Raw genomic sequence first — 19,073 nt, forward strand, 5'->3', positions numbered from 1 at the left:
AGATGCTTGCCCCATGGACACACTTTTCTATCAACTCCGGGCGGTTTGCAGAAAGATTCATTCCACCTTTCCCCAACCTCCTCTCTCGCTGGCCTCCCTTGATATGCTCTACGCATCTCCCTCTCCAAAGAAATTAGTCACTAAGATTTATGCTTTCACACTAGCGGCTTCTTCCATTTCCACCGATCGGGCGCGCACTGCATAAGGCGAGAACCTGGGAATTGAGATCTCCCAAGCGGACTGGTTGTATTGTTGCACTCAGATTAAACGCCTTTCCCTCAACTACCGCTTGCGTCTGATACATTTCAAATACATACACAGGCTATATCTCACTCCCGCCCAACTCCATAGATTAGGCCTTGTGGCGAGTGACAGATGCTTGCGCTGCTCTGCACCCGCGGCTGATTTTGCTTATCTCGCTTTTTTATGCCCCAGAGTCTCGGCATATTGGCGGAAGGTCTGTGTAATTATCTCTGAAATCACCTCTTCACCACTCCAACCTGATCCTGTGATCTGCCTCTTGGGCTTCGTTAAATTTTGCCCAGATGCCTCCAGCCGCCTGACTGCCATGCTGTTGGTTCTGGCGCGGCGCAGGGTCTCCAAGTGCTGGGGCCGATGACCCGCGCCCAAAGTGCCTCTCTGGCTTGAAGACGCATCCTGCTGCCAAACCCTCCTGTCTGAGTTTTGGGATCTCCTGCCGGGCCAAGTCCCGTCCACTGGATATATGGGGCCCCCTCGTTACTTATTTCTCTAGTCGTGACCCTAAAAAATCAGCGAACCCTCAATCAATCAATCAATCAATCAAAGACATTTATAGAGCGCACTACTACCCGTAGGGTCTCAAGGCGCTGGGGGGAGGGGGGTGCCGTTACTGCTCGAACAGCCAGGTCTTCAGCTTCTTCCTGAAGGAGAGGTGGTCTTGGGTCAGGCGCAGGTCGGTCGGGAGGGAGTTCCAGGTCTTGGCGGCCAGGTAGGAGAAGGACCTTCCTCCTGTTGTCGCTCTTCGGATGCGGGGGACGGCGGCGAGGGCGTGGTTGGCTGATCGGAGGTGGCGTTTGGGAGCGTAGAAGTTGATTCGGTTGTTAAGGTAGCTCGGGCCTTGGTCGTGTAGGGCTTTGTGTGCGTGGGTGAGGAGGCGGAAGGTGATTCTTTTGTTGACGGGGAGCCAATGCAGGTCTCTCAGATGTCCGGAGATGTGGCTGGTTCGTGGGATGTCGGGGATGAGTCTGGCTGAGGCGTTCTGGATCCGCTGGAGTCTCTTCTGTAGCTTGGCGGTGGTACCGGCGTAGAGGGCGTTGCCGTAGTCCAGTCGGCTGGTGACGAGGGCCTGGGTGACGGTCTTCCTGGTCTCGGTGGGGATCCACCAGAAGATCTTCCGTAGCATGCGTAGGATGTTGAAGCACGCCGAGGAGACGGCGTTGACTTGCCTGGTCATGGAGAGGGAGGAGTCCAGGATGAAGCCCAGGTTGCGTGCGTGGTCTGTCGGTTTGGGTGCGGTGCCCAGGGCGGGAGGCCACCAGGAGTCGTCCCAGGTGGAGGGCGAAGAGCCCAGGATGAGGACCTCCGTCTTGTCTGAGTTCAGTTTCAGGCGGCTGGTCGTCATCCACTCGGCTACATCTTTCATCCCTTCGTGCAGATTGGCTCTGGCGGCGGCGGGGTCGTTGGTCAGGGAGAGGATCAGCTGGGTGTCGTCGGCGTAGGAGATTATGTTGAGGTTGTGTTGGCGTGCGATGGCCGCGAGGAGGCTCATGTAGACGTTGAAGAGGGTGGGGCTGAGCGAGGATCCTTGAGGGACGCCGCAGATGACTTCGGTGGCCTCTGACTTGTACGGTGGTAGGCGGACTCTCTGTGTTCTTCCGTCGAGGAAGGAGATGATCCATTCCAGAGCCTTCTCCTGGATTCCGACGTTGCTGAGGCGCTGTACTAGGGTGCGGTGGCAGACAGTGTCGAATGCCGCGGAGAGGTCTAGGAGGATGAGGGCCGCTGTGTCTCCGTTGTCCATCAGGGCTCGGAAGTCGTCGGTGGCAGCGATGAGGGCGGTCTCGGTGCTGTGGTTGGCTCGGAAGCCAGACTGTGAGGGGGTCCAGGGATCCATTCGTCTCGAGGAAGGCGGCCAGCTGCTTGTTGACGGTCTTCTCGATGACTTTGGCTGGAAACGGGAGGAGCGAGATGGGGCGGTAATTCTTGAGTTCGGTGGGGTCCGCTGTGGGTTTCTTGAGTAGAGCGCTGAGTTCGGCGTGCTTCCAGCTCTCAGGGAAGGTGGCGGTGTCGAAGGAGGTGTTGATAATGTCCCGCAGGTGGGGTGCGATGACAGCGTCGGCCTTGTTGAAGACGTGGTGGGGGCAGGGGTCGGGGATCCGGAGTGGACGGAGTTCATCATGCGGACGGTGTCTTCGGTGCTGATCGGAGTCCAGGCGTGGAGGGTGGTGGTGGGGGGCGGTGGTTCGGTCGTGGTGTGCGTTGGTTGGGTGCTGAAGCTGTTGTGTATGTCCGCGATCTTGTTGTGGAAGTAGGAGGCGAGGGAGTTGCAGAGGTCTTGCGATGGGGTGATGTCGTTGTTTCCTGCGCTGGGGTTGGATAGCTCTTTCACGATGTTGAAGAGTTCCTTGCAGTTGTGTGCGTTGTTGTCTAGCCGGTCCTTGAATGCAGTTTTCTTGGCGGCGCGGATCAGCTGGGGGTGCTTCCAGGTGGCAAGCTTGAAGGTGGTCATGTTGTCCGGTGTTGGTTCCCTTCTCCAGACTTTCTCGAGGGCTCGACAGTTCTTCTTGGAGCTCTTGAGTTCGTCGGTGAACCATGGGGCTTTCTTGCTGCCGGGTCTGCTGGGCGGGGTCCTCAGCGGGGCGAGTTCGTCCGCGCAGTTGCTGATCCACTTCGTGAGGTTGTCGGCGGCCTGGCTGGGGTTCGCTGAGCTGGCAGGAGGGTGCTGGCTCAGGGAGGTGGCGAGCTGGTCGGCTGTGCTCCCGTGCTCCCCGCCGACTCCCCGGCCTCTGGTCCTTAGGTTGTTCCCTTTTGGTCCACGGCCTTCTTATTCTCCCTGCCTGTCCCCTTTAGGATTTGTGCTTCCTCCTGACCGTTCATTCCTGCCCCCCCTTTAATGGGTTTATAATAATCCTTTATGGTGTTGTCTCCAATGTGAAATTATTTTTGCTCTGCTGCAATGTACTGGTGTGTCTAACCTTTTGCAATTGTGGAATTATGTAATTGTACTGTGCCTTTTTTTCTCAAATGAAGGTTTTTGAAAAATTAAAAAAAAATTCAAATAAATGATGAACTGTAAAGTCGAAGCAGGTTGCTTTCTTTTCATTCCTGGGGAGGAAGTGGTCTCTTAATCTTCTTTCAAACAGTTTTTCTAAAAAGGTTTTTGTTTTGAACATTATGAAAACAAACTTCTATTTTAGCAAAAACGGACTCCTGGTTATATTAGTTTGCTGCTGTTGTTGACAGTCCTGTTTGGGGGGTGATTTGTGGATTGTTAGTGCTACAAGGTCAAAGCCTGTGACAGAAAGCACTTATGTAACTCAATATTTTATACTTGCATTACACACAGTATAAGATAATCTGCTAATGCAATTTGTTTTTACATAACTGTCCCATCAACACCCCCTCAGGGATAGTAAGCGCTATGTAAATACAATGAAAAACATGCACCTCAGAGCTCAGCTGTCCATTTAAAACCAACTTTTCTAGTAGGGTCTTTCAGTACATTGAGATTTGCTGTGAAAATGTACTTGACTATGAAACTGAAGTACCCCAACATTTTAACTAATTGTTAGCTGCCATAAGACCCATCAGGGATACTGATCCGAAGAGAAAAAGTCCGCCGCAGGAAAGTCAGAGCATGAATTCGTAATGTGCCTGACAGGTAAGTGACACTTTACAGCAACAAACTGTAATGTATATTACCGGGTGTTTGAGCACTTCTCTAGGTATGTGTCTTTTATATTCCTAAATTGCTTCTTTTAAACTCTTAACATGGCTAATTCAGAAAACAAATTTACCACCTTGGGAAATGACTGACTCTTGCTTACGTTTTGTGGAAAAGACGGAGTTATTTGGAAGCATGCAGAGCTCACAACAACTAGATACCTTCGGTCCAGCACACACACTGGTTCTCTACAATTGTACTAACACTTGACTCTTGACCCGTTGCCATGCCGAATATTGCCCTCCCCAACAGTCTAGCCTCCCTCCTTTGTTTAACATCAAAACCACAAACATTTTATAAATAAAACATTCCATGTCTTCCAATACATTTCGCCCATTTTTTTTTTGGGCCTCCACGCATTCTCCACCCCAGGCTTTCTCTGTTTCACCTTCAACAACTCCTCAGGGATAGTAAGCGAAAAATAAACACAATTGCAATTAAAAGCACACACTTCAGAGCTCAATGGTTAACTCTTCTCTACCAATCAAAATGAACAAATCTTACAGTGATTCGATCAGTTAAAGCCAGTACCAGCTCCCAAGCATCCTTTACATTTGCAGGTTTAACTCATAGAGCACATTTGCATTTCTTTCAGCAAGTAGACACCCTGGCAGGGAACCTTGTTTAGCAGTCTGACCGGCTTTGGTTTTACAGAACAAGACACTCCCTGAAAAATACTCCAGCCGAAGCATTTTAACTATTGATTAACCGTTCGGAAACTATTGTCTTTTTCCAGATTTCAGGCAGAAGTAAAGCTGGGGAATGAGCGAGCCCCTTCCTATGGCTCCACAGCCCACCCGGGGTTGTGCCCAGCAGATTGAAGTTCTGTGTTCTAGTCTAGCTCTTAAATAGTCAAACGGAAACTTTAGATACCTCACTCTAGGCATATTAGCCCCTGAGCTGCTGAGGCTTCCTTCCACCCCAGTCTTGAACACTTTATGCTTAAACCTTTATAACTTTTTTTTCTACAAAGGATGCAAAGGCCAAATTTGCGACATTCTTCTCTCACATGCAGGAGATTCCAATGGTACACATGGATTGTGGATTCCCTTGGAGGGAGAGAAGCAAATCGTCAAAGTATAGCAAAAGTTTTTGTTTTTTTAAATCGGAAGAAAGTGTTGTGAAATAAAGCATTTTCTTTTGTTGTAAAAAAAATAGCAAGAACATGGGTCTGCTGTGCTAAGATAACCATTTCCCCAGCTTTCAGGAATGAGCAGAGTTGTGAAAAAAAACACTATTATTTTTCAATGTATTCATTTTTTTCTATAAGTATTGGTCAAATGTTCCTGTTTTTATGGTTTCTACCCACTTGCAGTTAGCAGTCGAAAGAGGTGGAAACCCATCAGTGAAAAAAATACATTTCAGAAAAGTAAGAAGATTCCAAATTCAGGAAGAGATCATTTATGTAGGCTACTCGTAGTTTTCCAAAAGAAGCTAATTGTGGAAATAAAAAAAAAGAATAACAATAAGTAGGAAAAAAAAGAAGTTGCAATGATTAATTGGAAATCTAATAATATGTAATATACAGTTATGTCCACTAGACGCATCTAGTGACAGGGATATATGGTGCATATTGGTTGTCCAAAAGCATTTAATACAAGAGCCAGCAACTGAGCTGCACTTTATAAAGATATTCTATTTTGTACCAAACACACAGCAACTCATATTGTAAAACCTAATGAATGAAACATGGCTATGCAGGAAACCTATGCATTGCTAAGTTGTGCCAAAGATACTGAGTTTAGGAACAGGGGTTATTTGTAAAACTCTGAATTTGGGTATACTTATGCAATCAAGTACTTCAGAGGGCAGTTTGCAAAATGCATTATTTATTGCATACTGGCTTACATTTTGAAGCCAAGAAATAAGTTACATTCAATTGATAATAACCAACTGGTTATTATTCTGCATTCCCATACGTGTCCCGATAAGATAAAATCAGTACTCCAATTGTGAGACTGGGTCTATAGCCATTGACAGGAAATGCTCTAAAATGCAACATGTCGATTTAAAAAATGTTGCCTTGCAAATTGACAATAAATAAGTAAATTGTAGTGATAGTTATACCTGTGGTAACTGTGTCCTTCACTCCAACAAAACACAGTATGAATATAAACATACAGATTCCTTTAAACAGAACCAGGGAGCAAGAAAAGAATGCTTCACCAGCCTAATATCCTAAATACACAAGTGGGCAGGAACGATACAATAAATATCTACTACGGATTAGTACAACTGAATACCAAAGCCAGAGGCCTGCTTTAAGCCCAGGATAATTTTTTTGACTTTGAAAACTAATACTATATCACTACGAAAGATCACACTGTGGTCAAAACCAAGATTATATCAGGTGTGCAAATGCAGAATCATAATGTAAAAACTAATGAATTAAAATTGGGTTTGCAGGAAACCTATTTATTGAACAGAAAAAAACATCTACTGTTTTTGAAGTTCTGGGGGTCCACTAACATGCCCTGAGCAGAGCAAGCCAGAATGTGCTACCGTGTTATCAATTACTGCTAACAATAAAACAAGGTACAACGTTTGGCTTCACCCTCGGAAAAAGATATACGCCTTTCCAGTTCAAAACAACATCAACAAAATAAGTATCTGCTAATCACTACCAGAGATGAGACTCGCACACTCCTGTAGGAATGTCATTAACTTGGAAAACACTGCCTGTAACTCCTGAATGTGTACAACCAATGTACATCCGAACCTCCGCTAAGAAAAACAACCAAGTAGCAAAACATTGACCGCAGGATGATGACTTAAAACAGGCTAGCAGAGACAGCCCTGAAAAGAAAAAAACAAGAGGTATCTGTCCATTTTGTGACAAGCAGGACTGTGGAAAATGACACCTCTTCATATGTACATTGCATGTGGATGACACAAGCATCATTATGGGAACTTCTGTAGACATAACAGTAGCTACACAGAACTGAAAGATTAGTAAAAGTTCAAAAGGTTGTTGTTGTGGGAATAACCATGCGACCTTAAATGAATCAGAATACCTCTAAGCCTGGGATACTACTATGTGAATATCTGCCTTGACTTGTTACTTTGTGAATGTAAATAAAACGTTATTGAATTGTAAACGTCTTTCACCGGATCAGAGGACGATCCACGCGTCCATCAATGATATTCTGTTTTAATTTGAGAGATGCTGAGTGGTGCTTGTGGAAATGTTGCTTTACTGGCATGCTAAACAAAAGACTGCTTATTTCTATCATCATTTAAGCTTCTCCTATCGCGAGTAAGATACTGATCATAAAGGTCTTAAATAAAACAAGTCTAACTGCAAACGCATCTACAAGATATATGTAAAAGGGTAAATCAAGAAGTCTTTCAGCGCCTCTGAGAATGCACTTTCTGCTAGCAGTGTTTAAAAAGAGCCCCAGAAAATGTCAAATCACTAACTTAACAGCTATTTCAAAACAGGCTGCAAGCAATGGCAATTTTTAATTTTTTATTTAAGGAAATGTGCATAAATACGTTCCAGTACATTAGCATAAGCCTTTCTATCCAAAAGATTAACATATAACCGCACAAACATCTTCCCTTTGACTTGGCCATCCTATCTTAGAAACGAATAATGGAAAATCTAATTCTATTTTCTTTAAAAATGCTTTTTTCCATCTGTTGGAATATATTTTCTTTTAAAATGCTTATTTCCATCTGTTGGACTAGATTTTCTTGAAAAATGCTGTCTTCCATCTGTTGGACTACCCTTTAAGTTCGTAAACGTGCCGCAGACGAGGCAACCATTTATCGATATTCTTCAGTGCAGAATTAATCCAATCCTGGGCTATACAGAGCTAGGCAATGGCTACAGCAGCCTTCTCGTGTTATACACCACCACCTGATGCATAGAATTGCCCAATACCTGAATGCTGTTACTTGCTACTGGTAGGCCCACTGTGATACCCTAGATGTGTGACAGTTTTGGCCCGCCACTTGTCCTCTATGGGCAGCCACTGCTGCATGCCACTCATGACTGCACAAGTGTAGCATCCGTCTGTGAAGCCATACTGCCCGAGACTGTTCCTGTTAACTACTGAACCAAAGAGTATATTCGCTAATTGACCTAGTTGCTACCTAATGTGTTGCAACAAGGCATGCTTTAATATATGAATGTCAAGTTATGAGGGAAGAGGAACTGTTTTATTTGAAAATTGATGATTACCATATACCTTTGGGAACCACAATGTCGAAAATTGCCTTGGCTCGTGCCTGTAACATAAGCATAGATGAGAATGGCATGTAGTTACTGAATAATACTATACATATGCTTCGGCATGACATGATTGAGGCAATGTAAATAATTCTAAATGCTATGTCTTTTGAAACCCAATAAAGTTTGTGATATAAAAAAACATTACCATATGATGCAGCATTATACTCTTAACTGAAATTACTACATCTGGTAGGCGTGGATAGATATTACTTTAGCAACCAAAGTCCAGAAATGACTCAGAATAATACAGGTGACAAATGTATGCCCCTCCTCATAGGCATCTGAGGCGATCGGAGCTGGCTCTTCAACATATTTATACATCTTCTCAGTGGTGCAGTACACCTTTTAAGCACTTTTCACTGCTGTTAGCATAAGTTAATTGCCATAAAGTGTGTGTTACCGGTATCTATAGTATCTTGGATATCTTTTAATTGTTATTCTAAACCTAATTTTTCAGTTCCTTCTATTTGCCGTCTGTATCCTCATCTACAGCATCCGAGAATATCTTATAGGCATGCCTAATCTTTATATCCATCTTGGCAAAAAAAACTTGTTCTCTTATTTTGATCCTATTAATCCCTATTTTATTCTTACCCACCTTATCAATAACAATATCTAACTTGCAAGTATTTTAAAAAAATCATGTTTAGGAATATTACATTTCCCTTGTAAGTTTTCACATACTTTAATCCCCTCGCCCCCTTGAAAAAAGCTGACCTATGTTATTCAATCCGAGAAATGCCCATTTATTAGAGATGCTATCATTAAGTATTTTGGTAAACATAGATTTCCACCAAAGTGAAGTATTTTTATCAATAGGTGTTCCTTTCAAACAAACTGCACCACTTCCATCAGATGTGTCTCACCGCAATTATTCGCTTGAACTGAACCCTTCTGAAGTAATTAGGATCAAAATATTGCAATGCAATGGCTATGCAAAAATAGTTTGTAACTCTTAAATCCGGACCCATTCCATGAGGTGCATCACAGGATTTAAAGAGCATGGGAAATGGGAGTCCGTCCATAAACCTACACACCAACCAGAATAGAAGTAGAAGATCCATCAAAGAAACCCATAAGGTGAGAGCCAATAAATAACATAACAGTGTAAAATGTGATGCTGAGACAACAGATATGAGCCACTCTAACGATTCATCCTTGCATTGGTTTTGAAGGGACTTTTTTCAATGTGCAGATCTGTTAAGTATTTCAATAGAAACTAGAACAATGGACTAAACTAAAAAGAAGTGTTAGGAAAAAATCCAAAGTCGACTGAGTGTTTCACAACCATCAAGGACTAGAGAAGTGGTGTACTTGACAGCTAGCTAACAGCCCTGCTCCCTTCATGAATGGAACATATCTCAAAACAACAAAGAAGAAACATATTTTAATAAGATAGAAAAACAAACAAAAAAATCAGAGAAGTACACTGGCCATAGTTTTGTTATGAAGATTTGGGTCAAAACAGCATTCTTTTTTGGTCGTTACAAGCAATGATTTCATTGTTCTCATTGTACCAAATGTAAAAGTCAAGATGGATTGCATTGTTCTATATATGTAGCTATGTCTGGCAGATACCTCTGGGGTACAGAGCTCTGCAACTTCCGTGTGATCTATCAATAAACATTGTTTAAAAAAAAAACAGCATTCTTTACTGGACTTATGTGGAGTGGGCAGATCCAACCAGAATATTGACAGAGTGGGAGAGAGTAATACAGAAAACTAATACTAAGGCATATTTATGTGAGACCTGTTGGGCAGAAAAGTAGTAGAAGCAGTTTGCGGGCGGGAAGCCAGCACATTCAATACAGAAAAAATAATTAGGCATTTCCAAGAATTCTACAGGGAAGGATTGGTGCCATAACAGGAAATAAATAGCTGAAGCATTAGTAAACACCCATCTTCAAGAACATGTACCACGTATGTTACTTTATTGAAGAGTGTAAATTCTAAATGATGTACTTACCGCCACAACAATCATTGTGCTGTCTGGTCGCCATTCTGCTTGTTTGTAAGGTCCAAACTGTGTAGCAGCTTTAGCCGACTCCTTGTAACTTACAATCAAAACACTAGGCTGAAAAAAGAAAGAACATATCACATTTAATCTCAGCCTCTATTTCTGTTAACTGTAGCTTTAAATACGTTTCAGTACCAGACAGGCATATATATGTCTACAAATCATTATTATCTTAAATCCAATTTCCGCAGAAGCCATATTATTTGTGTTGTATCTTAAAAAAGACCAGCTCGGATACAGCCATCTCTATCACCTAAAGTGATAATATCTCTGAGAAATGCTACGAATCCTTGTTAACTCTCCAAATACCCTACGTGGCTCACTAACTGAACTCTGCCACAGAGCCCTGTGGCTGAGTCCCTGCCAAGGACCAGGGCCATAAAATGGCAACACAGAGGCAGGTTAGAGGTGAAACTGAAGCAGAGGCCCAGGGAGCTCCCTGGAGTGCTTGGCGTGTAGTTGGAGAAGCTCAACAAATGAGCAGAGCAATGTGTCACACTACAGTGGATTCAGTTTGGCAGCTTCTGCAAGTCTAACAGGACTACTGCTAATGCCGGTTCAGAGAGGCGGAGTAAGAGATGCACAGATTGAGACTGGAGCCAGCTAAGGACCCAGAGCACTGGCTCCGACATACAGTGTCCAGCAGACACCCAGCAGTGCCAGGAGCAGAGACAGACACATCAGGGAGAGAGGTTCAGAGCCGAGGGACTTTTCAAGTAATCTACATCACAAGGATCAAAGTTTAATTACAGGAGTGTGGTGGTTGCACTGGAATCTGGCACCACTGCAATTCAGGAGATTTAGCACAAAGTATGCTCCCCTATCCCTAGCCCACCCCTAGTCTCTCTCCCTAAGCAACTACTAACAAATGGAATGTGTCTAAAGGCGCTGGTTAAAGGTTTGGCACTTGTCTAATGGCAAGTACCATCTTACAAGTGCTAGAAGAAACGATCCACGTTTTGAGCAGAGCAACAGCAACTGACAAAACAAGCATTTGCAATGTAATAGGTCTCGTAATTGCAATATTTTGAGCTTTTGGCATTGTACATAACAATGCCTTTTATTTATGTGTTTAAAAAACCTGCAATATTAAAAGGCATTATCATTGCAATAGGTCAAAGTTTCTTAAATGCAAGACCTATTGTATTGCAGATGCTTTTCAGAAGTGGTCGAAATGACGAGTTAGGGTTATTTGAAATTCCTGAAATGTTACAAATATACCAGGTAGCAGAATAATTCTGCAAACGTTTAGCACAAAAACAAAACTAAGGACTAGCACACAAGCGATGGATGTTAGCTGCACCTGTGTGATTGGCACCATTTTTTTTGGGTGGGGGCGGGGAGTGAGAAGTGCATCTAGGCATCCAAAATGGACACAAGGATGCATTACACGCTAAATACCGATTTTGCATTTAACATAATTTTGGTGGAATTTTGCATAATTACGCAGAAGGAAATGATGGAAATTTTGCACACCGCAGCGTATGACCCTCACACAAGTTAGGGAACAGGGCGCCCGCAATCTGCCCAAACTCACTGTGAAACTGCCCATGCAACCAGGAAGGACAGAGACAACTTTCAAGACTCCCTTGCCCCCATCAGCAAATGATTCATTGGAACTACCCCATCACACAAACACCGCCAACAGTGCCTAGAGGCCACGTAACTGGCAAATATTTCTCGGTAAAAAAACTGTGTAACATAACCGTAATAAAGACAGAAGTATTGAAGAGAGTTAATTGCTGTTTATCTTGTAAAAATCACAGACTACTGTAAACGTGTTCACAGGTGTTATACGAGTGCAGCGCTGTGATGGGGGCGTCAAATTGATGAATCTGAGCGCTCCTCCGGCCCCATTACTAACCCATACACACACAGCAGACAGGCCCCTGGGTGTAATAAGCCAAACACAGTGTCTTTTTCCACAGGGCGTGGGGGCATGCATCGAAAACAAAGCCCCGGCTTCCTGACATGCCGGCGGTGCGAAGGTCTCTGTGTAAACATCGCAGCTCTAGAGGGCCATTTGTTAGACAAGGGGTGGCGCATGGCAGACAGACCCGCTGCCTGGGCTTGCAGCCTCTGCCAGGGAGGGGAGAAGGGCAGTAGATTGCATCATGATATATATACTTTACAAATAAAATAAATAACCGCCGCTGTGCTCCCTTGGGAAGCGTTCAGGGTGGGCAGCAAGCTGCGAGGTGAGGTATGTTGGGAGCGTGTGAGGCAGACAGGAGACGCCATGCGTGTGAACATCGCCTGTCCGTGCCTGTACATGGTTTGTCTCCCTTCGCGCACCAAACCCACAACAATAGTCTCACCAAGGCGAAGCAGCGCATGCGCTGCGTTCACTAGGCGAGAACTAACCAGTAGCCCTCCTCAAAAAGGGTGAGCATGACCCCTAGGGCCTGAAAGATATAGCACTGTATGAAGACAAATACATAAAATACATGAAACAAGAGAGTGTAATCTACTCCACTGATCTGACATTCATGTTGGTTGCCCACACAGAGCTCATAAACCTTTCAAAGGAGGTGACCCTACACGTGGAGGCTAGGGATCCAAGCAGTTGAGGGTCATCAGCAGTACTACTGTACTAGCCGTTTTAGGTTTCGCCTGTCGAAAGCAGCGTTTCGCGCAGGCGAAATCTTTTGTTTTGCAGTATGTGGGCTTTGTCCCGCCTCTGTTTCCATTGGCTAGCTCCATAAATGGAGGCTAGCCATTGGAAAACAGAGGCGTCCGTCATTCTGTGAGGCGACTCGTGGGCGTTCCTGAGATTTTTTCTCATCCAGCCCCTTTTAACACGTCAGTGCGGCGGTGGGCGTTTTTTTTTTTTTGTGTTCTTTTCGTCTTTTCAGTAGTGCCTTCAGCCGGATTGGTGTTATTTTGCGTTCAGGTAAGAGGCATTTTGTTTATATTTTTAACTGTTTGTTTCTCGACTTTGTGTGTCTAGTTGCTGCCCCGTGTTGTGAATGTTTCGCTTTGCACGGGATGCTTGTAACTGATGTTTTTTTTTTATTTCCAATTTTTTTTGGGTCGTCTACGGCTTGGGGCTCGTCTCTGGCTTGTTTAATTTTCTTGCCTTCCTGCTCCCCCTCCAGCTGCCCGTTCCCCCCCCCCCCCCCGCTGTGTCTCCGGCCCCCTGTTATGTATTTGTATTGTTGGATTTGTAGTCCTCGTTTTACCACAGAAGAAAAAAAACCTTCAAATCCCAGATTGCAGAAGCAAGACCGTGGAGTGGATGACATACTCACGCATGGAAGTGGGGAGCTGTGAATCCGCCGGGTTGACTGGGGACTCCGGGAAAGCAGGGGCTTTGATACATGAGACGCAGCGCAGCCATTCTCGTGACTTAATGGCTGGAACGGCCGACTCTGAAGCTCGGGATCCGCGTTCGAGTCTTGGCAGCCTCGACATCCTGTGTTTCTGGTTTTATTTGGTGTGGCATTCGCAAAGACCTTTTGTTCATACTAAAATTATATTGATACTATGCTTACTTATATGGGTTTTCAGCCAGCTCTCTTCATCAATTGCTCTTTTGTTGTGCCATTCACATTTTTCTTCCCCCCATTACAGCATATAGCATGGGACAACTTCAGCCATTGGCTAACTTAACTGCCTATGACAGTTCCTGTTCTTTCACGGAGAGCACCGGCGCACAAAGTAGTGCCCTTCACTACCAAGTACTACTATGGCAAGTTGTGCTTTTTGAGACCAAAGAAAATTGCTTTTAGCCAATTTTAATTTTTTTATACTGGCAAGGGCCTTATAGCGCCACAAAACAAGCACTGAGAAAGACAAAAGGCTGGTTGTCAGCACCAAACCTATTGGCCTTACCAATCCTTGCTAAAATTTTGTAAATGCAGGACGGTTCTTTATCTTTTCTCTTATAGATGTTAGCATGGTATTCATTTTATCACAGCAAATGCATTGTGAGAAAATTCTTATCAATAATATTTTGGTCAACATTTCAGATTGGATTCATTCTTTGACAGCGCTCGCCCATTATATATTTATAATAGCTACAAAAGAATTTGCAACTTTTTAATCGGTCTGTGGTCTTCAGTTCATGATGGGTGATTAAGGTTGATTTCTAATTGTAAAGGTAGTTCCATCCATACTCAGTGGCATGCATTGTGTGTTGCCAATAACGTTTTGTGTGACCCAAACCAAAACTTGAGTGACATTTTATTGTTTATATGTAAGACGCTCTATTCTAAAAACATTTATACTGAGGAAATTATTTTTCCACGGCTGCGGATTTATTTATTTATTTTTTAAAATTTTTGGAAAACCTTTATTGTGCAATAGTAAAAGAACAAATACGGGCCCACAACCCATTGGCCGGCCTCGGAACATTTAGAGCACAGAAGCAAGCATTTTAGCGACACAGTAACCCATAAGTACAATTGGCAAGTATTCAAGAGTTACACTGTAGGTCATCACGGTACTGTGTCCCAGGAGTAGTGAAGGTTAGTTTTATATTTTTTGGCGACTGTGAAAGTGGACATTTTAGCGTTACATAAGCAATAAACAAAGGAACGGGATACGAGTTGACTTGTCGTGATCGTAGCAACTATTATAACCACAAAATCAAATCAGTCAATATTCAAGTCTCTTCCGGCAGTATGGCGGCTCAAAAACTGTGCAAAAGGAGTCACACACCCAGCATCATCACAATATCCACCGCCACCCACCACAAACCCACCTCAATCACGGACCCACGTTAGAATAAAGAATTATATAATAACAGAGAAGAAAAATAAGGCATCATAGAAACCGAAAACAAACTAAAATCCCATCCCCCAACCCACCACCCTACACGCATGCAAAGGCTACGGCCTACCCCCCCCAGCAGTGTGTCTGTCGCCCAATAAACCCGAAATATAGAATAAGAAGAAGTGGAGAAAGAAAGAATAAGTAAAACACCTGAGATATAGGGAATAAGAAAAGAAGCTCTAATCTATAATTCCCAAGAAAGTGCAAAAGTGGGGAGGAGCCCACCTCACATCAGGTCCCCCGGACACCCCAGCCATAAATTGCTGTCCACCCCCTATTCAATATCAGAAACAAATCGCAGCAAGTTCAAAATGATAGGGCGAGATATTCCACAGGTCGTGGCACGCGTTGAGAGAGCATCATATATACAGTCATCGGCCGCCACTCAATCACAGCAGACAGAAGAAGGTCTCCTAGCCCTGACCAGAGCGTATGCGTCTCCCCGAAGACGGCCACCAAGGAGGACCCGCCCCGGACAGAACAAAGGGATAAGATGGCCGCCCTCGGTAATGAGAAGAAGCCCCCATGCAAGATAAAGAATGCCAATCACATAAAGTACCAAATGTCCAAAAGAGCGGTGCCCTCATGAGTCTCAGATGTTGTATGGCACTAATAAGCAGGAGCGTAGCTTGCAGGTCATAGGCAGTCTGTAGTTTCAATCGCTGTGCCGGCGGCACCACGGCCAGGGACGCTGAAGCTGCAAGCGAAGTCGAAGGATCAGGCAGAGATGGCAACACTGTAGCCTCACTGGTGGAGATGGGTAACGAGCCGCAAACATCGTCACCGGCCGATAGTTGTTCCGTCGTTCGCCCGTGTAGTAACAATGTATCTCGGCCCTGGCACTGCGTGGGCCGAGGAGAGCAGTGCGAAGGATCAGCAGACACCATACACCTCAAGTCGAATGCGGCTTCGTCCAGCCGGTCACCCAGCGCCGCAGCTCTCACACGCCATTCTGCACTCAAATCAGCGAGTGCGGCAAGGATAGAGGCATAGGAGTAAACAGGCTGTAAATCGCTCACTTCTACCAGCCGAGACGCCTCACGATGAGCAACCATGCTCTCGGGTCCAGGAAGGGCAACACAGTCAGGCTTCGGGGCACAATCCACAATCGCTTCGCAGGAGCCGGACGCCATGTTAGGTTCACCAAGTGGCACAATCGTATGAGCAGGCAAAATACACTGTGGAAATCCGGGGACCAACCCCCGCAGCAGTCAGGGCCCGCCGACACTGGGCAATATCATATAAATTACCCTCCCCGTGCGACACCAAACAGGGGGCAATCGTAATGGAGAGGCACGGTAGCCAAATCGCCTCCGAGCGCAAGTAAGGGAAGCGGAGCGGCTCACCGTAGCGTCACACGGGGGAGAAGTAGCAGGAGTAGCCTCTAAACAGTCGTCGTCTCAGATCACCAAGAGCCGTGCAGATTTTATCTCCAGCGAGCTGCTGGGCACTAGACGCCCGTTTCGTTCCAGATCAGCAGCCCACAGAGCTCCGGCCGTCCCCGGCGTCGCACCACGACTCGGGTCCGGTTCCAGGGCAGGACAAAGCCGACAGCTCCGCCCGTCAATAGCGCCGGTTTGCAGGCAGGCAGGGACCCAGGAGAAACACCCTCGGCAACAGCGCGCTACCGTCTACCTCCCGCGGTAGCGGTATGCAGGAGAAAGGACAGGATAATGCTGCGGGGAAACAAAGGCTCGGGGAGCCGGGAGACTACACGTCCGTCTCCGCGGCCATCTTGGCTCCTCCCGGCTGCGGATTTTTAATTGCTGAATGGGGACATCCTCTGCTTAGCACAGTTAGTGCTATATGAAGGTGGGGGTGTAAACCTTGCTCTCCAATCTCAATACTCGAAGTGCTCCTTGTACCTTGCAACTAATCAAAAAGGTACAGTGAGACGAGTAAACACATGCAAAGCCCAAACAATATTTTACCTAAAGCAAGTGGTATTGATAATAAAACTGAAGTTCATAAAAGCATTTTGTCTGTGGAAGGCAGCCAATGCAAATCATAAAAAGGTGCAATAATAATACACCTGTATTAAACTTCAAACAACTTTTTCACTACAAACGCTCCACCTCTTGACTGTTATATTCATTTTTAAGAACATATGTGAAACTGTAGGTTCTATGATTTGAAAGAAAAGAGGTAGGAAAATGTCATGCATAACATGTGGCGTTTAACTATTTTGGTAGTAATGTTAAAAAAAGCATTAGCAAAGTTAATAGGTTTAGATTTAATGTGGCAACACAGGAAAACATACATGCAGATATGAGTTCCGTGCCACAGTACATTAAAACCAGACCTATTTCCTTTACCATTCCTTTATGGTGTTGGTAGTAATAGCAGTGGTGCAGGTGGCGATATTAGTGTTGCTGGTTGTGGTGCTAATATTGATAAAAGTGTGGTACTGGTGGTTGCGGTGAAATGGTATGACACTGCTGTTATCTGTAGTGATGTGGTAGTGGTTGCAGTGGTGTTGTACCAGTGGCAGGTGATGCAATGGTATTGATAATTATGCTGGTATTGGCTGCGGTGTCCGTAGAGTGGTGTGGTGATGTGGTATTGGTGGTGGTATTAACCATCGGTATTGATGGTAGTGTGATACTGGTGGTTGCTGCATTGGTGTGGTGTTGTATTTAGGATAGTGTGGTATTCAGGCGGCAATTTTTGTAGTGGCGGTGTGGTATTAGTGGTGGTATTGATATTTGGTGATGATGGCAGTATGGCATTGGTGAGGTGTTTTTTATGGTGGTGCTCTGGTTGTTATGATGGCATTGGTTGTGCTGACATTTGTGGTGGTAATACTGGAGGTACTAGTGGTTCTGAACGTATGAGATGAAGAATTTAATATCACAAAAAATATGATGGTTAACCACTCTTTTCAGAAGTAAAATATTACCTGATGCATTGCAGGGCAAGCATTTCCATATAAGCTGGAAGATAAATCCACATTTGTAAAGCGCGCAATCACCCGCAAGGGTCTCTAGGCGCTGGGGGCCGTCGGGAAGACTAAGCAAGCTATTGCCCAGAGTCACATGGTGCTGGGCTAACCTGCTGCCGGTGCCAGGGATCGAACCGTGATCCCCAGATTCCAGCATCAGTCGCCCTGATAGACCTAATAGTCAACTGCATGAGGTGAAAGAGATATATGCAACTGGGTAGATTGAATGCGAACTCTCTATTTTCTAAAGAATAGGAAACATATGGTGTGGTAAATAACTAAAGCTGTCTGTAGCCAGACCTATAAAGAACCATCTTCGAAGGAAGCATTTTAGAACCAGGCATTTGCAGCAACAGCTTGCATTTACAAAGGATACTTAGGTAATTAGTCATCAATTTCAAAAGAGGCTTAGCAGGTCTTCTCGTTGTACTCAATGATCTACTACACTGGACTATTCATGTCCTCACAGATATGGGATCCTACACTAAAGAAAAAGTCTGACTGCCGATCAAAGTAAAATAATGTTGCTGTAGTTTACCATTTTTATTTACGCTACGGCAAAATATCAGCATGAACTAGTTAATTAATTTGAAAGCGGCGAAATTAAAATAGGTGTAATTGCCACCATCATATAAACACTTGATCACTTGTGTAGAAAAAGGAAACATGTTACAAGTTAATCTGTAGTGTAGCAAAGGTTGCCACATTCCTTCTCATATGCCAAAAAACATATGGTATTCCTGGGCTTTCATTAAACAAATCAGTATGCTTTTGTAGGCGGACAGAGATCCTGGTACAGCAACCTCGATACTATAAAGATTGCGACTGACTATGCTTGGGCAATAGTCAGGCTTACATGATAGCAGTGCTTTATCGCTGCAGAAAACATGCCAGCAAAAATCTAGGACAAACTGTAAACAAAAAACGTTGGGGACAAATTTTTTTATTACCTTATGACGCTGTAGTGCTTTCTGTGACCTATGTAGAAGTCGAGAAGATAGCAACATTATACCTCAAGTATATTCCTGCATACTCTTTATACTTTTTTAGGTAGAGCCTGAACAGCATATGCGCTGCCCTGCAAGGCATGCTGTATTCAGGCAGGGACTTGAAGCTCTACCAATTCTCTGCACATATTTTTCATTGGTTTGTGTCATTGTCCACTGTAAACTGTGAC

General features: G+C 44.6%; 1 protein-coding gene across 2 annotated transcripts in view; it reads right to left on the minus strand.

Annotated features, from left to right (window-relative positions):
* Positions 1–19,073, minus strand: part of RIC1 (RIC1 partner of RAB6A GEF complex) — a 979,735-nt gene that overhangs the window by 833,843 nt on the left and 126,819 nt on the right. For both annotated transcript variants that reach the window (XM_086961422.1, XM_086961421.1), the window contains exon 2: positions 10,129–10,236. In XM_086961422.1, coding sequence (XP_086817548.1) covers positions 10,129–10,236 — 108 coding nt within the window. The remainder of the gene's footprint in view (positions 1–10,128; positions 10,237–19,073) is intronic.

The sequence above is a fragment of the Lissotriton vulgaris genome, chromosome 3_1, assembly GCF_964263255.1.
Source record: "Lissotriton vulgaris chromosome 3_1, aLisVul1.2, whole genome shotgun sequence".
Classification (NCBI taxonomy): domain Eukaryota; kingdom Metazoa; phylum Chordata; class Amphibia; order Caudata; family Salamandridae; genus Lissotriton; species Lissotriton vulgaris.